We start from the raw sequence: 18,745 nt of genomic DNA, 5'->3' as shown, positions 1-18,745 counted from the left end.
TCACCAAAATTAAAAACTGGGTGGACTGATGTGGCATCAGAGTGGACACAGCAAAGTAACAAATGAAGTGGAAGACAGCTAAGGAGTTAACTAGAACGCACCAGAGAAAGAAAAAAAAAGCTGAAAATATGGAAGAAAGATTAAAGCACCCGGAAGACAAAATGAGTCAAACGTACATTTCTTCGTGGCTTCAGACGACAAGAGTATGAGGAGGTTATTGTTTGAAGAGATAATGACCAAGAATTTCCTACAAGTGACAGAAGACAGTAATCCAAGACACAAGAATCTCCACAAATCCCAAACAGGTTAAGTGAAAAGAAATCCAGCGGTAGACGTGGTAGAGTGAACTGCAAAAACCAAAGACAAAGAGAAAATCTTAAAAGCAGCAGGGCGGGCAGGGAGCCATTCCCTTTACCTTTCCAGGAGTGACCCCACTGGCTTCGGAGGATCAGTGGAGGCCGGAAAACTGGCACGACAACTTCACAGGCTGAAAATTACTGGCCACCTAGAATTCTAAACCTGGAAAAAAACATACAGTATTTAAAGGAGCAAGGTAAAATAAAGGTATTTTCAGACAAACAAGAACAGAGAGTTCTTCACCAACAGACCCCCACTCAGGGACATTCCAGATGGCACAGAGGGAATTGCTCTAAGTGGCCTGGGGCCTCTGTCAGCCAGGAGCACAGCAAAGACCCCGGCCGGCTACAGACCCAGGTGCACGCGTGCTGCGACCCCGCAGGGAAGCAGAAGACGGCAACACTAACGAAGCAACAGAAGGAAACAATGAAAGAACAAATGGAAAGGGTAATAGAAGCTGACACGCAGCCCCAGATATCGCCTGGATGGCTTGGTCGTTAAGTGGCTGCTTTCAGCTCAGGTCATGATCTCAGGGTCCTGGGATCCAGGCCGGTGTTGGGCTCCTAACTCAGCTGGGAGCCTGCTTCTCCGTCTGCCCCTCCGCCTGCTTGTGCTTCCCCCACCCCCATTGCTCTGTCAAGTAAACAAATGAAATCTAAAAAAAGAAAAAGAAAACTAAGAATTTGTTTTTTTTTTTAAGATTTTATTTATTCATTTGACAGAGACACAGCAAGAGAGGGAACACAAGCAGGGGGAGTAGGAGAGGGAGAAGCAGACCTCCTGCTGAGCAGAGAGCCCGATGTGGGGCTCAATCCCAGGATCCTGGGATCATGACCTAAGCCGAAAGCAGATGCTTAACCACTGAGCCACCCAGATGCCCCAAGAATTTGCTTTTTATTTTTATTTTTTTAAAGACTTTATTTATTTGACAGAGATCACAAGTAGGCAGAGAGGCAGGCAGAAGGAGAGGGGGAAGCAGGCTCCCTACTGAGCAGACAGCCCAATGCAGGGCTCAATCTCAGGACCCTGGGATCATGACCTGAGCCGAAGGCAGAGGCTTAACCCACTGAGCCCCCCAGGCGCCCCAAGAATTTGCTCTTTAAATAAAGTCTGCTGGGCGCCTGGGGGGCTCAGTGGGTTAAGCCTCTGCCTTCGGCTCAGGTCATGATCTCAGGGTCCTGGGATCGAATCCCACATCGGGCTCTCTACTCTCTGCTCGGCAGGGAGCCTGCTTCCCTCTCTCTTTCTCTCTGCCTGCCTCTCTGCCTACTTGTGATCTCTCTGTCTCTCTCGCTGTCAAATAAATAAATAAATAAATAAAATCTTTAAAATAAATAAATAAATAAAGTCTGCTGATGAACTCTGCAGCTACAAGAAGTGGGGTGGTATGCACACATAGGCTTGGGCAACTTCAGATTAGTTCTAGAAAACTACACAAAAACCTCTTAACTACTGTCATTTCTACAGGAGTGAACTGAGAGAACGGCAGACTGAGGAAATTTCACCATATGCCCTTTTGAAAATTATGAATCTAACTTAAAAAATATATCTGACCCTGATACTAACAATTTTATGGAACGACAGAGAGCTAAACATACCCAAAGCACTGCTAAGAGTAACATCAGGGGGTCTTGCTTTTCCTAGTACTGACAGTTTTTATAAAGTGGTAGTAGTTAAGACAGCACAGTGTAGGTGTTAGGACAGAAAACAGACTGACAATACGGAAGGGACTGACAATACACAGGGAAGGGAGTGCAGACAGATGTGCTTATCTGGGAACACCTGACTTTGGACAAAGCTGGCTTCGTAAGTCGGTGAGAGGAGTTGTTTTGCAATAATTGGTGGTTATACAGGTTTAAACATAAATGAAAAACAAATCAATAAAATTGGATTCTTACCTGCCTGGGTGGGCTCAGTTGGTTAAACGTCTGCCTTCTGCTCTGGTCATGATCCTGGGGTCATAGGGTGGAGCCCCAAGTCAGGCTCCCTGCTCAGCAGGGAACCTGCTTCTCCCTCTGCCTGCTGCTCCCCCTGCTTGTGCTCTCTGACAAATAAATAAATAAAAATCTTAAAAAAAAAAAAAAAAAGGATCCCTATCTTATACCACACAAATGGGAGAAAAGATTTTTGCCCTGAGATACATATTTCCTAAGAAAATAACAACTACAGGGTGCCTGGGTGGCTCAGCTGGTTAAGCACCTGACTCTTCGTTTCAGTTCAGCTCATGATCGCAGGGTCTTGAGATCAAGCCCCGCCATGGAGTCTGCTTGAGATTCGCTCTCTCCCTCCCCCACTGCCCCTCTCCCTACTCATTCTCTCTCTCTGAAATAAATAAATAAATCTTGGGGCGCCTGGGTGGCTCAGTGGGTTAAAGCCTCTGCCTTCGGCTCAGGTCATGATCTCAGGGTCCTGGGATCGAGCCCCACATCCGGCTCTCTGCTCTGTGGGGAGCCTGCTTCCTCCTCTCTCTCTGCCTGCCTCTCTGCCTAGTTGTGATTTCTCTCTGTCAAATAAATAAAATATTTTAAAAAATTTAAAAATAAATAAATAAATAAATCTTTTTAAAAAAATACAACTATTTTCTATAAATACTATTTTCTATTTCTATACAACTAAAGAAAAAGATTGATAATTTACATTAAAATTAAGACCTGTGTTAATCAAGATACTATAAAGAGAATGAAAAGGCAAACCATAAACTGGAAAATTTTTGCCACTGCTGTTCTGAATTATATCTAGAATATATAAAGAGTTTTTGTGAATTAAAAAGAGAAAAATAAATGACCCAGCAGAAAAGTGGGGGGGGGGGCGGATTTTATAAAAGAGGAAACACAAATAGTTCTTAAACATATGAAATGATGTTCAATCTTGTAATAAAACAGAAAAATGTAAACTAAAATCATTGTATCATCTCACACCTACTCTGTTGCAAAAAATTAAGGATTGATAACATCAAATGCTAGTGAGGAAGTGGGACAAAGGGCGGCAGTTTTTTTTTTTTTTTTAAGACTTTATTTATTTGAGACAGAAGGTGAACACAAGGAGGAGGATCAGGAGGAGAGGGAGAAGCAGACTCCCCACTGACCAGGAAGCCCTATGTGAGAACACGGAGATCATGACCTGAGCCAAAGGTAGACACTTAACCAACTGAGCCACCGAGGTGCCCCAAAGGACTGCTGCTGTACCTGTAAATGTATACAACTGCTTCTCCCTCTCCCACTTCCCCTGCTTATGTTCCCTCTCCTGCTGTGCCTCTGTCAAATAAACAAACAAAATCTTAAAAAAAAAAACCAAAAAACCCAAGAAGACACATACGAAAGTATATATAGCAGCACTGTTTGAAACAAGGATCAGAAACTGAAATGTCCATCAGTGGAAGAATTAGTAAGGTGTGGGTGTTACAACCAAACATTATACACTAGATTATTATATATGATTACATAGCAATGGAATTATATCACACAGCAACGAAAAATGAATGAGGCATCCTACAAAATCCCTGACCAGTCCTCAAAATCGTCAAGGTCATCAAAAACAAGTCTGAGAAGCTTTCACAGCCAAGAGGAGGAATGGTAGGAATGGTTAGGAGAAATGGTAACTACATGTGTTGTACTATCCCGGATGGGATCCTGAAACAGAAAAAGGGCACCAGGTAAAAACTAAAAAAATGTAAGTAAACTATGGACTTTGTTAACAACAATGCACTGGGGGATGGGGAGGGGGCTTGGGTGGCTCCGTCGGTTCAGCATCCAACTCCTGGTTTTGGATCAGGTCATGATCTCAGGGTTGTGAGTTTAAGCCCCATGTGAGGCTCTATACTCAGCAAGGAGTCTCCTTGGGGTCCTCTTTTTCCCTTTCCCTCTATCCCCCACTCCCACTGGTGCTCTCTCTCAAGTAAAATCTGAAAAATGTCTATTAATTAAAACATGAATGAGTTACAGCATTAACATGGATCAACTGAAAAAATAACATTAAGCAAAGATACCATGGAAAAACAGACCTGACTCCACTTATGTTAAGTTCAGGAACAAGCAAATAAATATGTTGTTTAGGATAAGATACGGTAAAACTACAACTGAGTAATGGTATTATTGTGCTGGTGAGAAAAATTAGCTCACCACTTGCCCAAGGTTCACTCGACCTTCCAGGGTCAGAAAATAAAGGAAGTGTAAAAACAAAATTGAGAATAATTGTTGCCTCTGGCAAGGGGAGTGGGTGGAGGGTGAGAGGAGGGCTGGAAAGGTCTGTGGTCAGGTCTAGGCAGGGGCGAGGTGCGGAGGAAGGGGACCTCCGGGTTGTGAAGCATTCCATTTCTGGTCCCGAGTGGGGTGTGCATGTGTGTTTGATCTGCGGTTCTGTAAACACTATATGGTTTCATATACTTCTGTATGTATGCTATACTACACAAATTTATGTTTTTATTAAAAAAGAAAAGAAATCCTTGTCTGGTCCCTGGCAGGCTGTGGGCCCTGATGCTTTGGCAGAAGTATTTTATACAGAACGCTGCTCTCCTGATCTCCTTAGGGGTCTCCACATGGCCCTGACCTCCAAGGTAGCTCCCCTTGGGTTCCCCTAAGGTGAGGGAAGCTGTCTTCTGGTCAATGCATGCCTGGCTTGAGTATATGCTCATGTTTCCAGATGGGGCTGTACACAGGGGTCATCTCTGTCCCTTCCCGTCATACACCACCAGGCTCAGCAAAGCAATAGCACGGGAGTGGGAAGCAGCCTGGGCCTGCGGGATGCTAGGGGTGAGCTGGTTTCAGCCCATCCAAGATGAGGCTTCTGTCTGGGCACCACCCAGGCTGGAGGGCACAGGCCTCTCCTAGGACAGAGGGCTGCTTGCTGCCACTCCCACTCAATTCCTGGACAAAAATCCCCATGGCCCCAGGGGACCAATAAGAGAGATGGGCCAGTGGGCCGAGTGGGCTGAGGTTGTAGATGGGAGATGATCTCTGGGCCACAGAGCATGTAAAACTAAATCTGTCACTGAGAGGGGCTCCGGGCAAATCTGTTGATTCAACACCAACAGGGGTCCAGCCGCCTGTAGGCCACTGATCCCCAGTTTAGCCCTGGGAGGCTGATCTGCTCCCGCATGCTCCACGCAAGCCTTGAGCACTGACATCCCTGCCACAAAGCCCCTTCACATCCAACAACAGGGAGACAGAACCAGACTCTGAGTTCTCTTCCAAAGGAACATGGAGGTACAGGGAGCCTGAGAGTTACCCATGACCACACAGCCAGTGACAGGCCATGGACCTGAGGCTTCCACCTGGTGATGGAGAGGCCCTCCCTTTGAGAAGCTCAGCCCTCCTACTGGGGAGAGTGGGATTCCTTCAATGGGACATTGAAAGAACATAGGTACTCAGAACACAAGTAGCCAGCAAACACCCCCACACACTATAAACCTCATCAAGCAGTCATCCACAGCCCTAGATAGAGCAAATAACATCTGATCTCAGTCTAGAAAACATTTCCCAGACTAGATCCAGGAAGGGTTGTCCTATGGGGGAAGGGGCCCCAAATCCCAAAAGCCCAAGAAAGCAAAGGCAGATGCCTTGGCAGACATCACCAGAGTCTACCACAAGCTCTCAACTCCACTGAGGGAAGCAAATGGGAGTTTCAGAGACTAGGGAGTTCCTGGTTCACCCCTAACCTGAAGCCAGTAAATGGATTGACTCCGTCGGTAGACTGGGACACCAGAAGAGGCCTCACCAACAGGAGAAGGGGAGGCTGCAGGGCCAGTCTTGGCTTATAGATTCACTGAACAGAGAAAGGACCAGCCACCCAGACCCCTTAAACATTCCAAAAAAGATGACGCACTATCACTCTGATCCTCCTCCTGGGAATTTGCCCAAAGAAGGAAAAAGCTGTGAGCACAAAGGAGGTCACCAGAGGGTTGTTTATAGACAGACAGTGGAAGATTTAAGTGACAAACGAGCTGAGAGCTGCGTCGTGATGATGTTGCCCTTGACAGTCTGGCTGGGAAGGTTTAAACGCAGCAGAGCTTAGGACCTTCGTTGGTCCACATTCTCTTTATGGCTCAGGGGTGAAGGTTAAGATGTGATAACATAAGCAAAGGGCTTGCCTTGTGGCCTGGCCCAGATGATCGCTCAAATAGCAGCTCAAGCAAATAAAAATGATGGAATGTTTATCACATTTAAAACTGGTAAGGAAAAAAAACCACGACACTGGTTATCAGTGAGAATGCAGGAAACAAGCTATTGGAGCAATATGACAGCATCCATCAAAGCCTTAAATGGACATAGTCTGAGACCCAGAAATTACACTACAAAGAACTTGACCGTGTAGCTTCAGATTATGCCAAAACATGTTCACGACAGTGCAGACCGTAATAATTATATACAAAATTGGAAACAAGTGTCCACCAACAGCACAAGGATTATAGTAACTGTTCCATCCACAGAACAGAATTCTGCGGAACTGTCAAACAAGGAAGAGCACGCAACCTCGGGCAGGAATTTCTCCGAGCGACAGCATGACTGCTTTAGTGTAACTTGCATATACAGATCATTAAGTAAAAGTTCAAAACTATTTTTCTAAAGTTAGAACCAGAACCCTTATTTTGTAGAGAGACACTGGGTTTCAGTAGTTTGGGAAGTTGGTAAATTTTTAATCTTACACCTTTCTTTGAATTTTAACATTGTGTGTGCATTTATATAACACATATATAATTACAAATACATGTGTTAATGGGGCTGTCTGGATGACAGAATTATAGGCCATTTCTTTATTGGTTTTTAGTTCTATACACATACATACGCAAGTGTACACAGTTTGTACATATAAGTAATACAAATATGTGTGTGCATATACGTGTGTGTATTATAAATCTCTCTACATATATAGATACAAAAAAATTTATCATCTTAACCATTTTTCAGTTTGGTGGCATTAAATACATTCCTGTTGTTCAACCATCACCACCATCCATCTCCAGAACGTTCTAAATGGAAACCTTTCCCTGTTAAACACTTAATTCCCTATCTCTGCTCCCTGTCCCCCACCCCCAACCAACATTCCACTTTCTCTCTCTGAACTTTGGCTTCTCCAAGGATCATGTAAGTGGAAGCAGACAGTATTTCTCCTTTTGTGACTGGCCGTTACTTAGCATGTCCTCAAGGTTCATCCATGTTGTGCCGTGTGACACGACTTCCTTTTTAAGGCTGGATCGTATTCCATTGTGTGTACACACACACTGCATTTTTTGCTTTTCCATTTACCCAACAATTTAACACTTGGGTTATTTCCACCTTTTCACTCTTGTGAATAATGTTGCTATGAACAAGGGTGTGCAAGTGTCTGCTGAAGATCCTGCTTCAGTTCTCCTGGCTACGTACCCAGAAGCAGAATTGCTGGACCATGTGGTAATTGTTTAAACTTTTAAAGAACTGCCAGACTGTTTCCCCCACAACTGCTCTATCATTTTACTTTCCCACCAACAATACATGAGGGTACTCTTATTTTCCAACTGTTTTAATGGCTGCTAAGGAGACCAACTTGTTGGTTTCTGGCTTGTTCCTGGTAATACTGCGTGATTTGTGAAGTAAGTGACATGTTCTATGTTGTCAAAGCCGGCATCTTCCAGTAATCTGGAAAAACCCCACACCATGCCCCTGTCTAGCAGTGCAGCCTGAGCAACTCAGAAGCATCTAGACAACAGCAACCTGCCATTTTGTGTCCAAAGAAGGGAAGTGGTGGCTGGGGCACCCCGTCCCCATCCACTTCCCCAGGACAGAGAGAAGTGGAAAACCTTAGTGAGGCACTTACCTCAATGGGCCCTCCCAGCGCCAGGGATTCCTGGCTGGCCTGGCCAAGGTCATGGTCCCCGGAGGCCACGGTGAGGCGCTTGTGGAGTCAGGCCTCATTGCCTGTAGCCAACAGAGAATGCAGTCACCACGCAGTAGGCAGTGCCTGTGGACTCAGGGCTGGCCAAGCAGTTCTGGGTATGGCCTCCAAAGACCTGGTCAGACAGTTCTACAGTGAGGCCCCCACAGGCCTTCTGAGGTTAAGCCCAGTTTCTGGGACCTTCAAATCCCCTCCCCCAGGTCTCTCAATCTTTGGACCATAAAATGCCTGCATCAGAATAGGCAATCGAGGTGGGAGTGATGGAAGATGCAGATTCCTGGGCTTGAGCCCTGGATTTAGATTCAGGTTTGACACTGTGCCTGGTGATCTGCATCATCTGAGAATGATAGATTTCGGCAAAAGCTGGTCGCCTTCTCTGAGGAAGAACTCACTGGCAGGAGCATGGCTCCCAAACTAAGGCTAGGAAGGAGAGCTCCTGACATCAAACCTGTAGGGGCTATTTCTGCCAGATCCCTGGCACATGGCAAGGGTTCGGAGTGTGAATGCCCAAGACAGGGGCAGGAGCACCATTCCTTACGACCCTGCCTCTCGGCTTAGCTGAGGGAGCTCCAGGAGAAAAAAGACAAAAAGGCTTCAGAGTGGTACCATCAATGCACAATTCCTAAGGGTCTGACATTTACCCTGTAACGGTAATGGAATACACAATGGGCACCACACTGAGCTCCTTGCGGGCTGATTCTGTCCTCAGACCAGAAGCTATGCGAGCTCAGGCCATGGAAGCAAACTACCTGGCCCCTGACCCATAGCTGACAGTGGGAGAGCAGGGACTTTTAAAGAACCTAACCTGATTCCACACCGGGGCTTTGAACAAGCTGGAAGCGGCTAGGGGAAAAGGTCAGTTAAAACTTCCCCTTCCTTACTGGTGTGTGAAACTCCAGACACCAGAGGGTACCCGAGGTGATTAGGCATTTGGGAGCCCATCCCTTGTCAAGATCCTTCATCTGGAAGGTGGCTCAATGGGACAGCCAGTGAGCTGGGCAGCCTGATTCTGTCCCTGCTTCCTGGGGCTCCCTGCCCTCATGACTTTTTTTTTTTTGTGTGAGACCAAGTGATAGCAGCAATGCCAGGTGAGATCTTCAGCACCCTTTAAGTCACAGTCCTCCCATTCTTTCATGTGGACCCAGAATGTCTTCAACCCCACATCAGCTGTGCTGAAAATGCAGTTCCAGTCCGGTGTTGACCCTAGCCTGGTCAGAACAGAAATGCTGGAGCTGTACATCAAGGGGTCAGAGGGATCCAATCCAGGGTGTTGCTGGGATGCGGGGCCGGGGATGATCCAGGGGCTAGCAGCAGAGGTGAGGGTCAGCCCAGGAAAGGGGAGGAACATGCTGGTGCTAACAGAAGGTAATACACAGGGCTTGGGCTCCAAGGCACATCCTGACCCCATGGGAATCTCAGGGGTAACAGTAACAAGTCTGGCACGTGGCAACACAGACTGGGTGTGGGGGGGGGCTTCATCCCCAAGCCAGGGAAACGGCAAAGAGGTTTCACCTTTTTTCCCAACGCACTGACTGGTAACAGTTGCTAAGAGGAAGCTGAAGGCCATGAAGCTACATCCAGAGCAAGCACCGAGGCTGATGACATCTTCTCCTCGCCGCATGCTCACATGGAACGCCCCCAACTGCTAGCTGGGATCTTTAAAAACTGCTTGATCAAATGGTGCTGCCCAGGCTTTGAGTCTCATACTGAAAGATACTCGAACAGTAACATTTTTGCCCATTTGAGGTTGTAGTTATCACGTTCTGAGCTCCTAAACTACCATACACTTCCACTGTTTTTACACTGTAGCACAGAACTTTCCATTTATATCAAAATCCCATTTTGTACCACCTTTGACTAATTTTGTTTTAGTGAGCATTTGGGGCTAACTGTACCGTTCTCCCCCCCTTCACCTCCAAGTTAAGGGTACAGTGAAAAGCATGGCATCTTAAGAGGGTAGGTGAAATCTCCCAGCACCAAGCCCAGGGAATGTGCCCCCTGTTGACCCCGTCACAGAATGCCGTAAGATCTGTTCAGTGCCCTTGACAGAACTGGGCAGAACCAGCCACAATCAGGCCAAAGACTCTGTCCCAGGAGAATTTAACCAATGAAAATGCAAATCGGTGAACCAGCTCAATGTTACCCGAAGTTCCCAATTTTCCTGGCTCCCAACACTCTGGGAAGAAAGGGAGTGTATTTATGGGAAATAATTTTGGGGCTGAATCAATGCATTGTGAATCAGAGAACCCCCCCCTCCAAAAAAAGAAAAATACGAATCTATAAAGGGTTTCCATTCTGATCAACCCAACACCATTACTGTACAAAAAACAGTTTTATTAGTTAATTACCCCAGGTGCGCCTCTGTTCATGCTCTAGGTCACACCCCTTTCTCAGATCCGGCCCAGGCTCATAGGCAAGTTATCAGATTAGCAAATAGGAAAATTGTTCTGCAAAATAGCAACTGTCAGCTTAAGGCATTACTAACATTGCAGAAGGAAGCAAGGTTACTAGGGAAGTTTGGACAGCTCAGGATGATGATTTCCGGAACAGGAAACCCTCTCTGAAAGGGCCAGCCCATGCTGCTGTCTGACATGGGAAAGGACACTCTTGCTCTGGGTGATAGGTCACTCCTTTAAACTCACCCACAATGTCACAGACAAAACTCTTGTCTATTCCTCAAGCTTTCAGATTTAGAAATTAGTTATATAAAAAGCACTCTGTCCCGGAAGCCCTGGCACATCTACAGGCCTCCCAGAGAGCTCCCTCGATCCTCCCTGACTGGAGCAGGGGAGGATAGAGATATATGGAAGGTCGGTCAGGCTCAGTTTTTAAAAATGAATTCACTACTAGAAATATGGAGCAAGGGGTAGAAACCCCTGCTGCAATTACATGCGGAATCATTGTCCTCCCAGAGAGCGGGCTCCTCCGGGCTCCTTCAGTCCACGGAAGTGCTCAGAGCAGGGCAGGCCAGTGTGGCCACAGAGCTGCCGCCTGCCTCACTGCATGCCGAACCACTGCTCCTGGTCAGCCCACTGGGCCGCCTCACTGTCGCTGCCCTCCAGGTCCCCTTCTTCCCCACTCCCTTCCATGTCGTCCACATCCTCCTCCTGAGTGGCATCCGTGGGACTCTCCTCCTTCTCCATCTTCTGCATCCCCTCTAGAGACTTCTGGTCATTGGGGTCCAAACTAGGGGACAACAAAACAAAGGAGAGGCCTGAATCTCTGCCTTGCTTCTTGCTGGCTGATGCGTCATCTCCCTGGCACGGCAGTGAAATGACCACCCAGTCACAGAGAAACTGCTAACGCCTGGCCTCTCCAAACAACTCTGGTTCCACAGGCGAGATCGAGGGAGTCCACCACTAGAAGTGAAAAAAGGTGTCTTGTCCTAATTTTTAGAAATCTCAGTTTGACTTTTCTCCACGTATTTCTTATAAATTTTTGCACTTCTTACCCCAGCATTCTGCTAGAGGAAGATACTAGATAACACAAATGAAAAAGCAGCAAACAACCATTAACAGAAAAATTCAAATGTAATTTCTTAACAGTATCAGATTTTTAAGCTACAAAGTTACAAAAAAAATACTTATTTTTCTGTGAGTGAAGTTGTTTCATGTTCTTATGATATAATTAACCACATCAGCATTTTAGTTGTCAACCAAAACTGTCATGCTTACCATGGAACACATCTGTCAGCTCCTAGGTTAGACCCCAGGACCCAAAGCTACCTCTACTCGGGCCATGAGTTTAGCAGCTAAGAATCACTACACTTGCCAAAATTCCCGAAGTTCAGAGTCTCCAGAACATTTATTTACTTGGCTTCTAAGCAATTCTTCCTCTAGCCTTTGTGATTATCACCAAGGGCAGGAGGTGTCCAATCGCTAGCAAATTCCACCTCTACTTACGTCACTACAGACTGATTTGTAACCTCTTCTCTGAAACCCTCCATACAACTCTCACCCACATCCAGAGCTCCCCACCCTTGGGACTCCCACCTTGCCTTCTAGAGACTACTGTGAAAGCACTTAGCACGTGACATTGATCAGTCTACATGCCTGTGACTCAGAGTTCCCAGAATCGCAGCATACCCAGTGGTTACTGAGATGCCAGGTGCTCAAGTGCTGAACAAATAAATGGATGTGATCAGACTCGATTAAAGACAGGCCTTCACCATAACCTTACAGACACACAGACAACCCTCAAAGAAATCACTTCTATATTAAACAGTAAGAATACCACTATTTATTTAGTATTTACTATGTACCAGGCACAGCACTAAGAGCTTTACATGGAATAATAATTTAATCCTCATTTAATCACTTAATACCTAATAAGGTAGATATAGACAAATTTGTTAGTAACTTGCCCAAGATAACAGGTGAAGGTAATATTCAAACTTCAGAGCTTAAGTTCGTTACTACAGTAAGTAGAAACATGGGAAAGTACTTACAATACTTTGATTTGAAAAAGCAGAATATAAAATATATACTACATATACCCTATAAAAATATGTTTATGTGTGGGCAAAGCCAGGAAGATGATCTATACAAATGAAAACAGATGATATAGTGGTATGGGCTGGTTATGAGTGAAACAGTTCTTTAATGTTGCTTATAATATGCTTTGTTTTGTTTTTAGAAGTTATGTAATCACAAATAGCTCTTCTACCATTACTGTTATTACTCTGTTTTCAACCATGGGCACAAAAGTGTGTTTCCAGAACTCCTATTACATAGTTCCCTGCCTCCTCTTCCCCTCATTGACCTTCCCCCCATGGGAGGCTAAGTGCCTACCTTAGTGCTATACTATATTGGTCCATTGCCTCCTGATACTCATTGACAGCTACAAGGAAATCTCCTAGGATCCGATGCAGGACACAGTCACTCTGATTAGCTAGTGCGTTCCTCAGCAAAGCAATTCCATCTTCATATTTCTGTTCTCTGCCTGAAAAGAAAAAGATCCTCATTTTCCTCCTTAACACAACATTCTGAAAATACACTCCCATCTCAAATTATATAAACAAAAGCACAACAATGACCAAAATCCAATAATCTCTTTGTAGATGTCCTTAAGAGAACAGTGGTATGGCAAGAAATAAGAACAAGTTTATATGACTTCCTATTCCATTAAGAAATGTGGAGCCTGAGATCTGATTTTTTAAATTATACTTAAACTAAGTTCAAATAAAAAGCCAAAATGCATTTATTTACCAAATTAGCCTAAACCCAGGATTTCATCATAAATCAGGACTAAAAAGGAAAGTCATAAGCAAATCCCGATGGGTCGAAATTGTTCGAGCTGGCTAAAACCAGTTCTATTCAGCCCAAACTAGTTCAGGACAACCAAAACCAGATCAAAGTGAGCTGAACAGGTACCAACCAAGTATAGCTGGTTCGAGCCACTCAAAAAGTGAGTCACTGCCAATCCATGCCAGTCTAAACCATCTACATTTGGTTGTGCTAAATATAAACCAATTCACATGGGGTCAAACTTACTACAAAAGGCATACACCTGTCTGGTCATTTGTAACCAGCTGGTACCAGGAAATCCAAATGAAACCAGGTTTTATACAAATAACAACAAAAGGGAAGTAAATAAGATACACTTACTAAGTAGTTCTGCTTTTTTCACCACAGCCTTAATGTAATCCGGCCTTTGGGTCAGGGCTTTATCTAATAAAGTTTTGGCTTTCTCCTGTGTCACTGGGTCTTCAAGACAAACAGTGGCTAAAAGGGTAAGGGTCTGTGCATTTGCTCCCAGAGTTTTGTAAACGTTGTTAGCCATTACCATTGCTTCACGAATGCTGTTGGAAGCCAAGTAACATTCAATGAGACCTGGAAAAAAAAAAAAAAGTTTAACCACGTTACCATTCTAAGCAATGCTTCCAATGCTGACAGCCTTCCAAACTACAAACCTTCAAAGCTTCAGACAAAGGGCAGGCCAGGGGAAAACTGATGGCATTAGAGAGTATGGAGATGGAATAAGAAGTGCTCCTCCTCAGAGCACATCAGGGATGCAGAAAAAGGCTGCATGCACTGCAAAGACACCTTTAGTTAGCAAAGGAGACAAATACGCATAAGTAAAATAAAGCACGTAGGCAGCCCAGTTGAATGTTAAAGGAATAAACATGACCTTAATCATTACTTGAAATAGAGATGATTCTGACAACAAAGCACAGGGTTTCACTGCCTCTTAATGAGCTATTAATTTCTGGCTGTATTCAGTCACCTCTAGTCTTAGGCTTACGTGGGAGAAATGACAGTTCCAAGTGAATGTCCAATTCTACAAAACTACTATTTTAGTGTAATTTCTACTAATGGACCTAGGGAGCAACCTAAGAAGAAAGAACAGGTTTTCATTTGAAACATAAAAGTTATCTCAAAAGACATTTGCTGAGGGTTTCCCTAACCTAGATGGAAAACGCTTATCAGATATACCAAATACACCGAGACTGGCAGCTTCTGCCTCTTACTGTACCCACAAGATGCCCAACAGGGACACTTCAAGCAGAGACAACTCTCAATTCTTCTTGCCAAGAACTTGAGAACACAGGAAGTACTTTTTGACACAAAGCTCTCATCAAAACAGAAAAACAGCTTAAACCCAAACCCACGCACCCCTGACAGATTCTGTCTGCACACTCCTCCGCCCTAGCAGCACTTATGACATCTGTGCACATCTGCCGCACGCTACGGTTGCTGAACCAGACATTCCCTAACTCTTCGGGCCAATGTGCTGGATTCCGAGTATAGTTGTTTAGGGGCGCCTGGGTGGCTCAGTGGGTTAAGCCTCTGCCTTCAGCTCAGGTCATGATCTCAGAGTCCTGGGATCGAGCCCCGCATCGGGCTCTCTGCTCGGCAGGGAGCCTGCTTCCCTCTCACTCTCTCTGCCTGCCTCTCTGCCTACTTGTGATCTCTCTCTGTCAGATAAATAAATAAAATCTTTAAAAAAAAAACAACAACAAAAGAATATGGTTGTTTGCAACTACTGAGCAGTTTTATTTCCCTGCTAACGGTCCTCTTGGAGCTTCAGAAGGAAATGGAAGGAATGCTCTTCACTACTCCAATGCCTCCACCAATAAAGGAAGCTTGGCTAGAGGCTGCAAGAAGCACCAGAGAGCGTAATCAGTTACTCTGCTTCAAAACTCCAAATGATATCTTGAGTGAAGGCACCCATCAAGCCTCACTGGCCTGGAGAAGGTCCTCTGCTCCCAATGACTCTAACCATCACTCTTTCCAAGCATCATGGGGTTTGTTATTTAACTGCACTCCTGGGCTCTTGTGAAACAGGCATGCAGTAGAAAGGAACTAGGGTGATAAAAGCAGCTGAGAGACTAGGAAGTTAGTTTTAGGATCAAAAATTTAATCTGGAACCAAAAACATGGTTTGCTGGGGATACTTTAAAAAAAAATCCACAATACACATAGTTCTCTATCTAAGCAGATTTCGTTCTTTACCCAACTTTCAAATTTCCTCAAATCTGAACTCATCTTCCTGTTAAGAGCAAGTCACTCTTAGACTCCTGGGTTTATTTTTAAATTCTTACAAAAATATGCTTTGGAGGAACTGCATCTTATAAGATCTATTTTAACATCGTGACTGAGGCACCAAATGTTGCTGAAGCTGGCATAGCTCCTCTGAACTCCTAGGGTCAGTTCACATGAACTTAAAATAGTACATAACAAAACAAAGTTTGACCGTGATCAAGCCCACTCAGGAGGTCACAATGAACTGACTAGTTCCCACAACCAACACTGTCATATGGATACGAAGTTACCCTCTGAGGAATATTTCTGGCCGAGGTAAAACAACTATTAAAAAAGAATAAAGACAGGGGCGCCTGGGTGGCTCAGTGGGTTAAAGCCTCTGCCTTCGGCTCAGGTCATGATCCCAGGGTCCTGGGATCGAGCCCCGCATCGGGCTCTCTGCTCGGCAGGGAGCCTGCTTCCTCCTCTCTCTCTCTCTGCCTGCCTCTCTGCCTACTTGTAATTTCTGTCTTTCAAATAAATAAATAAAATCTTTAAAAAAAAAAAAAAAAGAATAAAGACATAACCAAGCGATCTAGCACAGTGCCAGCATAGACTCACATTAAGGAGTGGGCCTTTTTTTTTTTTTTTAAAGTTTTTTTTATTTATTTATTTGACAGAGAGAGAGAGATCACAAGTAGGCAGAGAGGCAGGCAGAGAGAGAGGAGGGAGCAGGCTCCCCGCGGAGCAGAGAGCCCGATGCGGGGCTCGATCCCAGGACCCTGAGATCATGACCTGAGCCGAAGGCAGCGGCTTAATCCACTGAGCCACCCAGGCGCCCCAAGAGTGGGCCATTTTTAAGAAATAAAAATAGGACCAAAAAACCCTAACTACTTCTTCACTAAAAACCAGGAAAAGAGAATGAAACAAACAAACAAACAAAAAAAACCCTGAAGGTCCAGTGAAAGTCCTAAATGATTTTTAAAATGTGTAATACAAACTTGCCCACACATTGGCACTACCTGGGGTCTTCAAAAAAATATCAGTACCCATCTCCCAACTGCAATATTCTGATTTAGATAGTACTGGAGTGATGTAGCATGAGGATTTTTTAAAAGTACCCTCAGATGGGGCGCCTGGGTAGCTCAGTCGTTAAGCGTCTGTCTTTGGCTCAGGTCATGACTCCAGTGTCCTGGGATGGAGCCCCGCATTGGGCTCCCTGCTCAGTGGGGAGTCTGCATCTCCCTCTCCCATTCCCCCTGCTTGTGTTCCCTCTCTCACTCTCTGTGTCAAATAAAAAATAAAATCTTAAAAAAAAAAAAAAAAAAAAAAAAAAGGTATGCCCAGAAGACTCTAATATGCAAGGGAGTTTGGGAACTGCTGGCCTAACAAAACCTATCTGGGGGCGCCTGGACAGCTCAGTCAGTTAAGTGTCCCAACTCTTGATTTTGGCTCAGGTCATAATCTCAGGGTTGTGAGATCAAGCCCCTGCGCTGGGTGTGGAGCATGCTTCAGATTCATACTCTCTCTCTCTCTCTGCCCCCTCCCCCCCACTAGTGAGCACATGTGCGCTCTCTCTCAAAAAAACAAAAAATTAGGGGCGCCTGGGTGGCTCAGTGGGTTAAAGCCTCTGCCTTCGGCTCAGGTCACGATCCCAGAGTCCTGGGATCGAGCCCCACATCGGGCTCTCTGCTCCACAGGGAGCCTGCTTCCTCCTCTCTCTCTGCCTGCCTCTCTGCCTAGTTGTGATTTCTCTCTGTCAAATAAATAAAATATTAAAAAAAAAAAATTAAAATCTTCCACCTGAGTGTTAACGCTACACACCTACAGATTCACACCATTCATGTTTTTCATCTTACCTTCATAACAATCTAAGCGACAAGGTGCAAGCCGTATAGCCTCCCGGAAATGGATTATTGCTTCTTGGACTCTGCCCATGTTTCTAAGTGCTGCTCCCTTAAGTAGCAAAGCCTGAACACTATTACTGTTCAGCTGAATGGCCTTGGCCCCTAAATAGAGGGCCCGAGAGTAGCGTTTGCTGTAAAAGCTATGACACCTGGAGGGAAAAAAAAAAGGCAACATTACCTGAGAGAAAATGGTAAAGAAACTTCATTCAAAACCAAACAGAAGGTCCTCTACATGATCCTTATTGCAAAGCACACTTACAGCTTTAACCTGAGATATTAGCAGGCGGGGGAGACAAAACCAAGAAAATCTAAATATTTATTCTGGAGGGGAAATACTGATATGGAAGGGAAAAATTATGGGAAAGAACCTGATATCTAGATATGTTATCAAGTGAGAGATAGTCAAAGAATCTGTAAAGCCATGGTAAATAACAAAGCAGCAGCTTCTGGCCTGTTCGCTGATGGCTTCCAGTGCTGAGCACGATGCACTATCCCAGGGGACACCTATCCCATGAAAGTCTGCGAAAAGACTCAGTGAGGTAACTAATGTGTCCCAAGTCAATGTGATCTGAATTCTGATTATCTCTTAAACCTGTTTTCAACCTGTATGCTATTTGGGAGGAACCACAATTTCCCAAAGAATGTACTGAAAACTGGAGAGAAGAGAGAATGCATAAACATACCCAGAGACCACCCAGGGCTCTGCATGCTGATCAGAAATATTGAAAAGGCGGCAGCCAAGGTTCTCTACATCCTCTAGCCGCCCTTCTCTTGCCAGGAGGTAGCCATATACATCCATTCCTGGAAAGGAAGAGTCTTTTTTTTTTAAAAAGCAGGTGTCCTTTATTAAAAGAGCAACAGACTTTATCAGAGCCCCCACTCAAGCCCCAGCTCCAGCACATACTGAGCCCTTTCCACCAGGATGAATTCTTCCTACCAGCATTCCCACTTTCCTACAATACAACTATTAAAGGTGCGTCTGAGTGGCTCAGTCAATTGGGAGTCTGACTCTTGAATTTCGGCTCACGTCATGGTCTCAGGATGGTGAGATCAAGCCCCACGTGAGGCTCTGTGCTCAGCAGGAAGTCTGTTTGAGATTCTCCCTCACCCTCTGCCCCCCACTATGGCTTGTAGGCTCTCTCTCCCTCTCTAA

At 45.0% G+C, this 18,745-nt stretch overlaps 1 protein-coding gene across 8 annotated transcripts in view; it reads right to left on the bottom strand.

Moving 5' to 3' along the window:
* The window catches only part of ANAPC7 (anaphase promoting complex subunit 7), a 42,983-nt gene that overhangs the window by 9,294 nt on the left and 14,944 nt on the right, over nucleotides 1-18,745 (bottom strand). For 3 of the 8 annotated variants that reach the window (XM_046024661.1, XM_046024666.1, XM_046024669.1), the window contains exons 7-12: nucleotides 18,276-18,393; nucleotides 17,545-17,741; nucleotides 13,830-14,054; nucleotides 13,014-13,164; nucleotides 8,146-11,409; nucleotides 416-519 (exon numbers count right to left, since the gene is read on the bottom strand). In XM_046024661.1, the coding sequence (XP_045880617.1) occupies nucleotides 11,220-11,409; nucleotides 13,014-13,164; nucleotides 13,830-14,054; nucleotides 17,545-17,741; nucleotides 18,276-18,393 (881 nt within the window). In that variant the 3' untranslated portion in view covers nucleotides 416-519; nucleotides 8,146-11,219. Of the gene's footprint in view, nucleotides 1-415; nucleotides 520-2,341; nucleotides 2,402-8,145; nucleotides 11,410-13,013; nucleotides 13,165-13,829; nucleotides 14,055-17,544; nucleotides 17,742-18,275; nucleotides 18,394-18,745 lie in introns of those variants that run through there. The other 5 variants (XM_046024662.1, XM_046024665.1, XM_046024668.1 and 2 more) reach the window with 5 other exon arrangements.

The sequence above is a fragment of the Meles meles genome, chromosome 12 (genome assembly GCF_922984935.1).
Source record: "Meles meles chromosome 12, mMelMel3.1 paternal haplotype, whole genome shotgun sequence".
Taxonomy (NCBI): domain Eukaryota; kingdom Metazoa; phylum Chordata; class Mammalia; order Carnivora; family Mustelidae; genus Meles; species Meles meles.
Note: the sequence above shows the minus strand (reverse complement) of the source record. Positions and strands in the feature narration are given on the sequence as shown.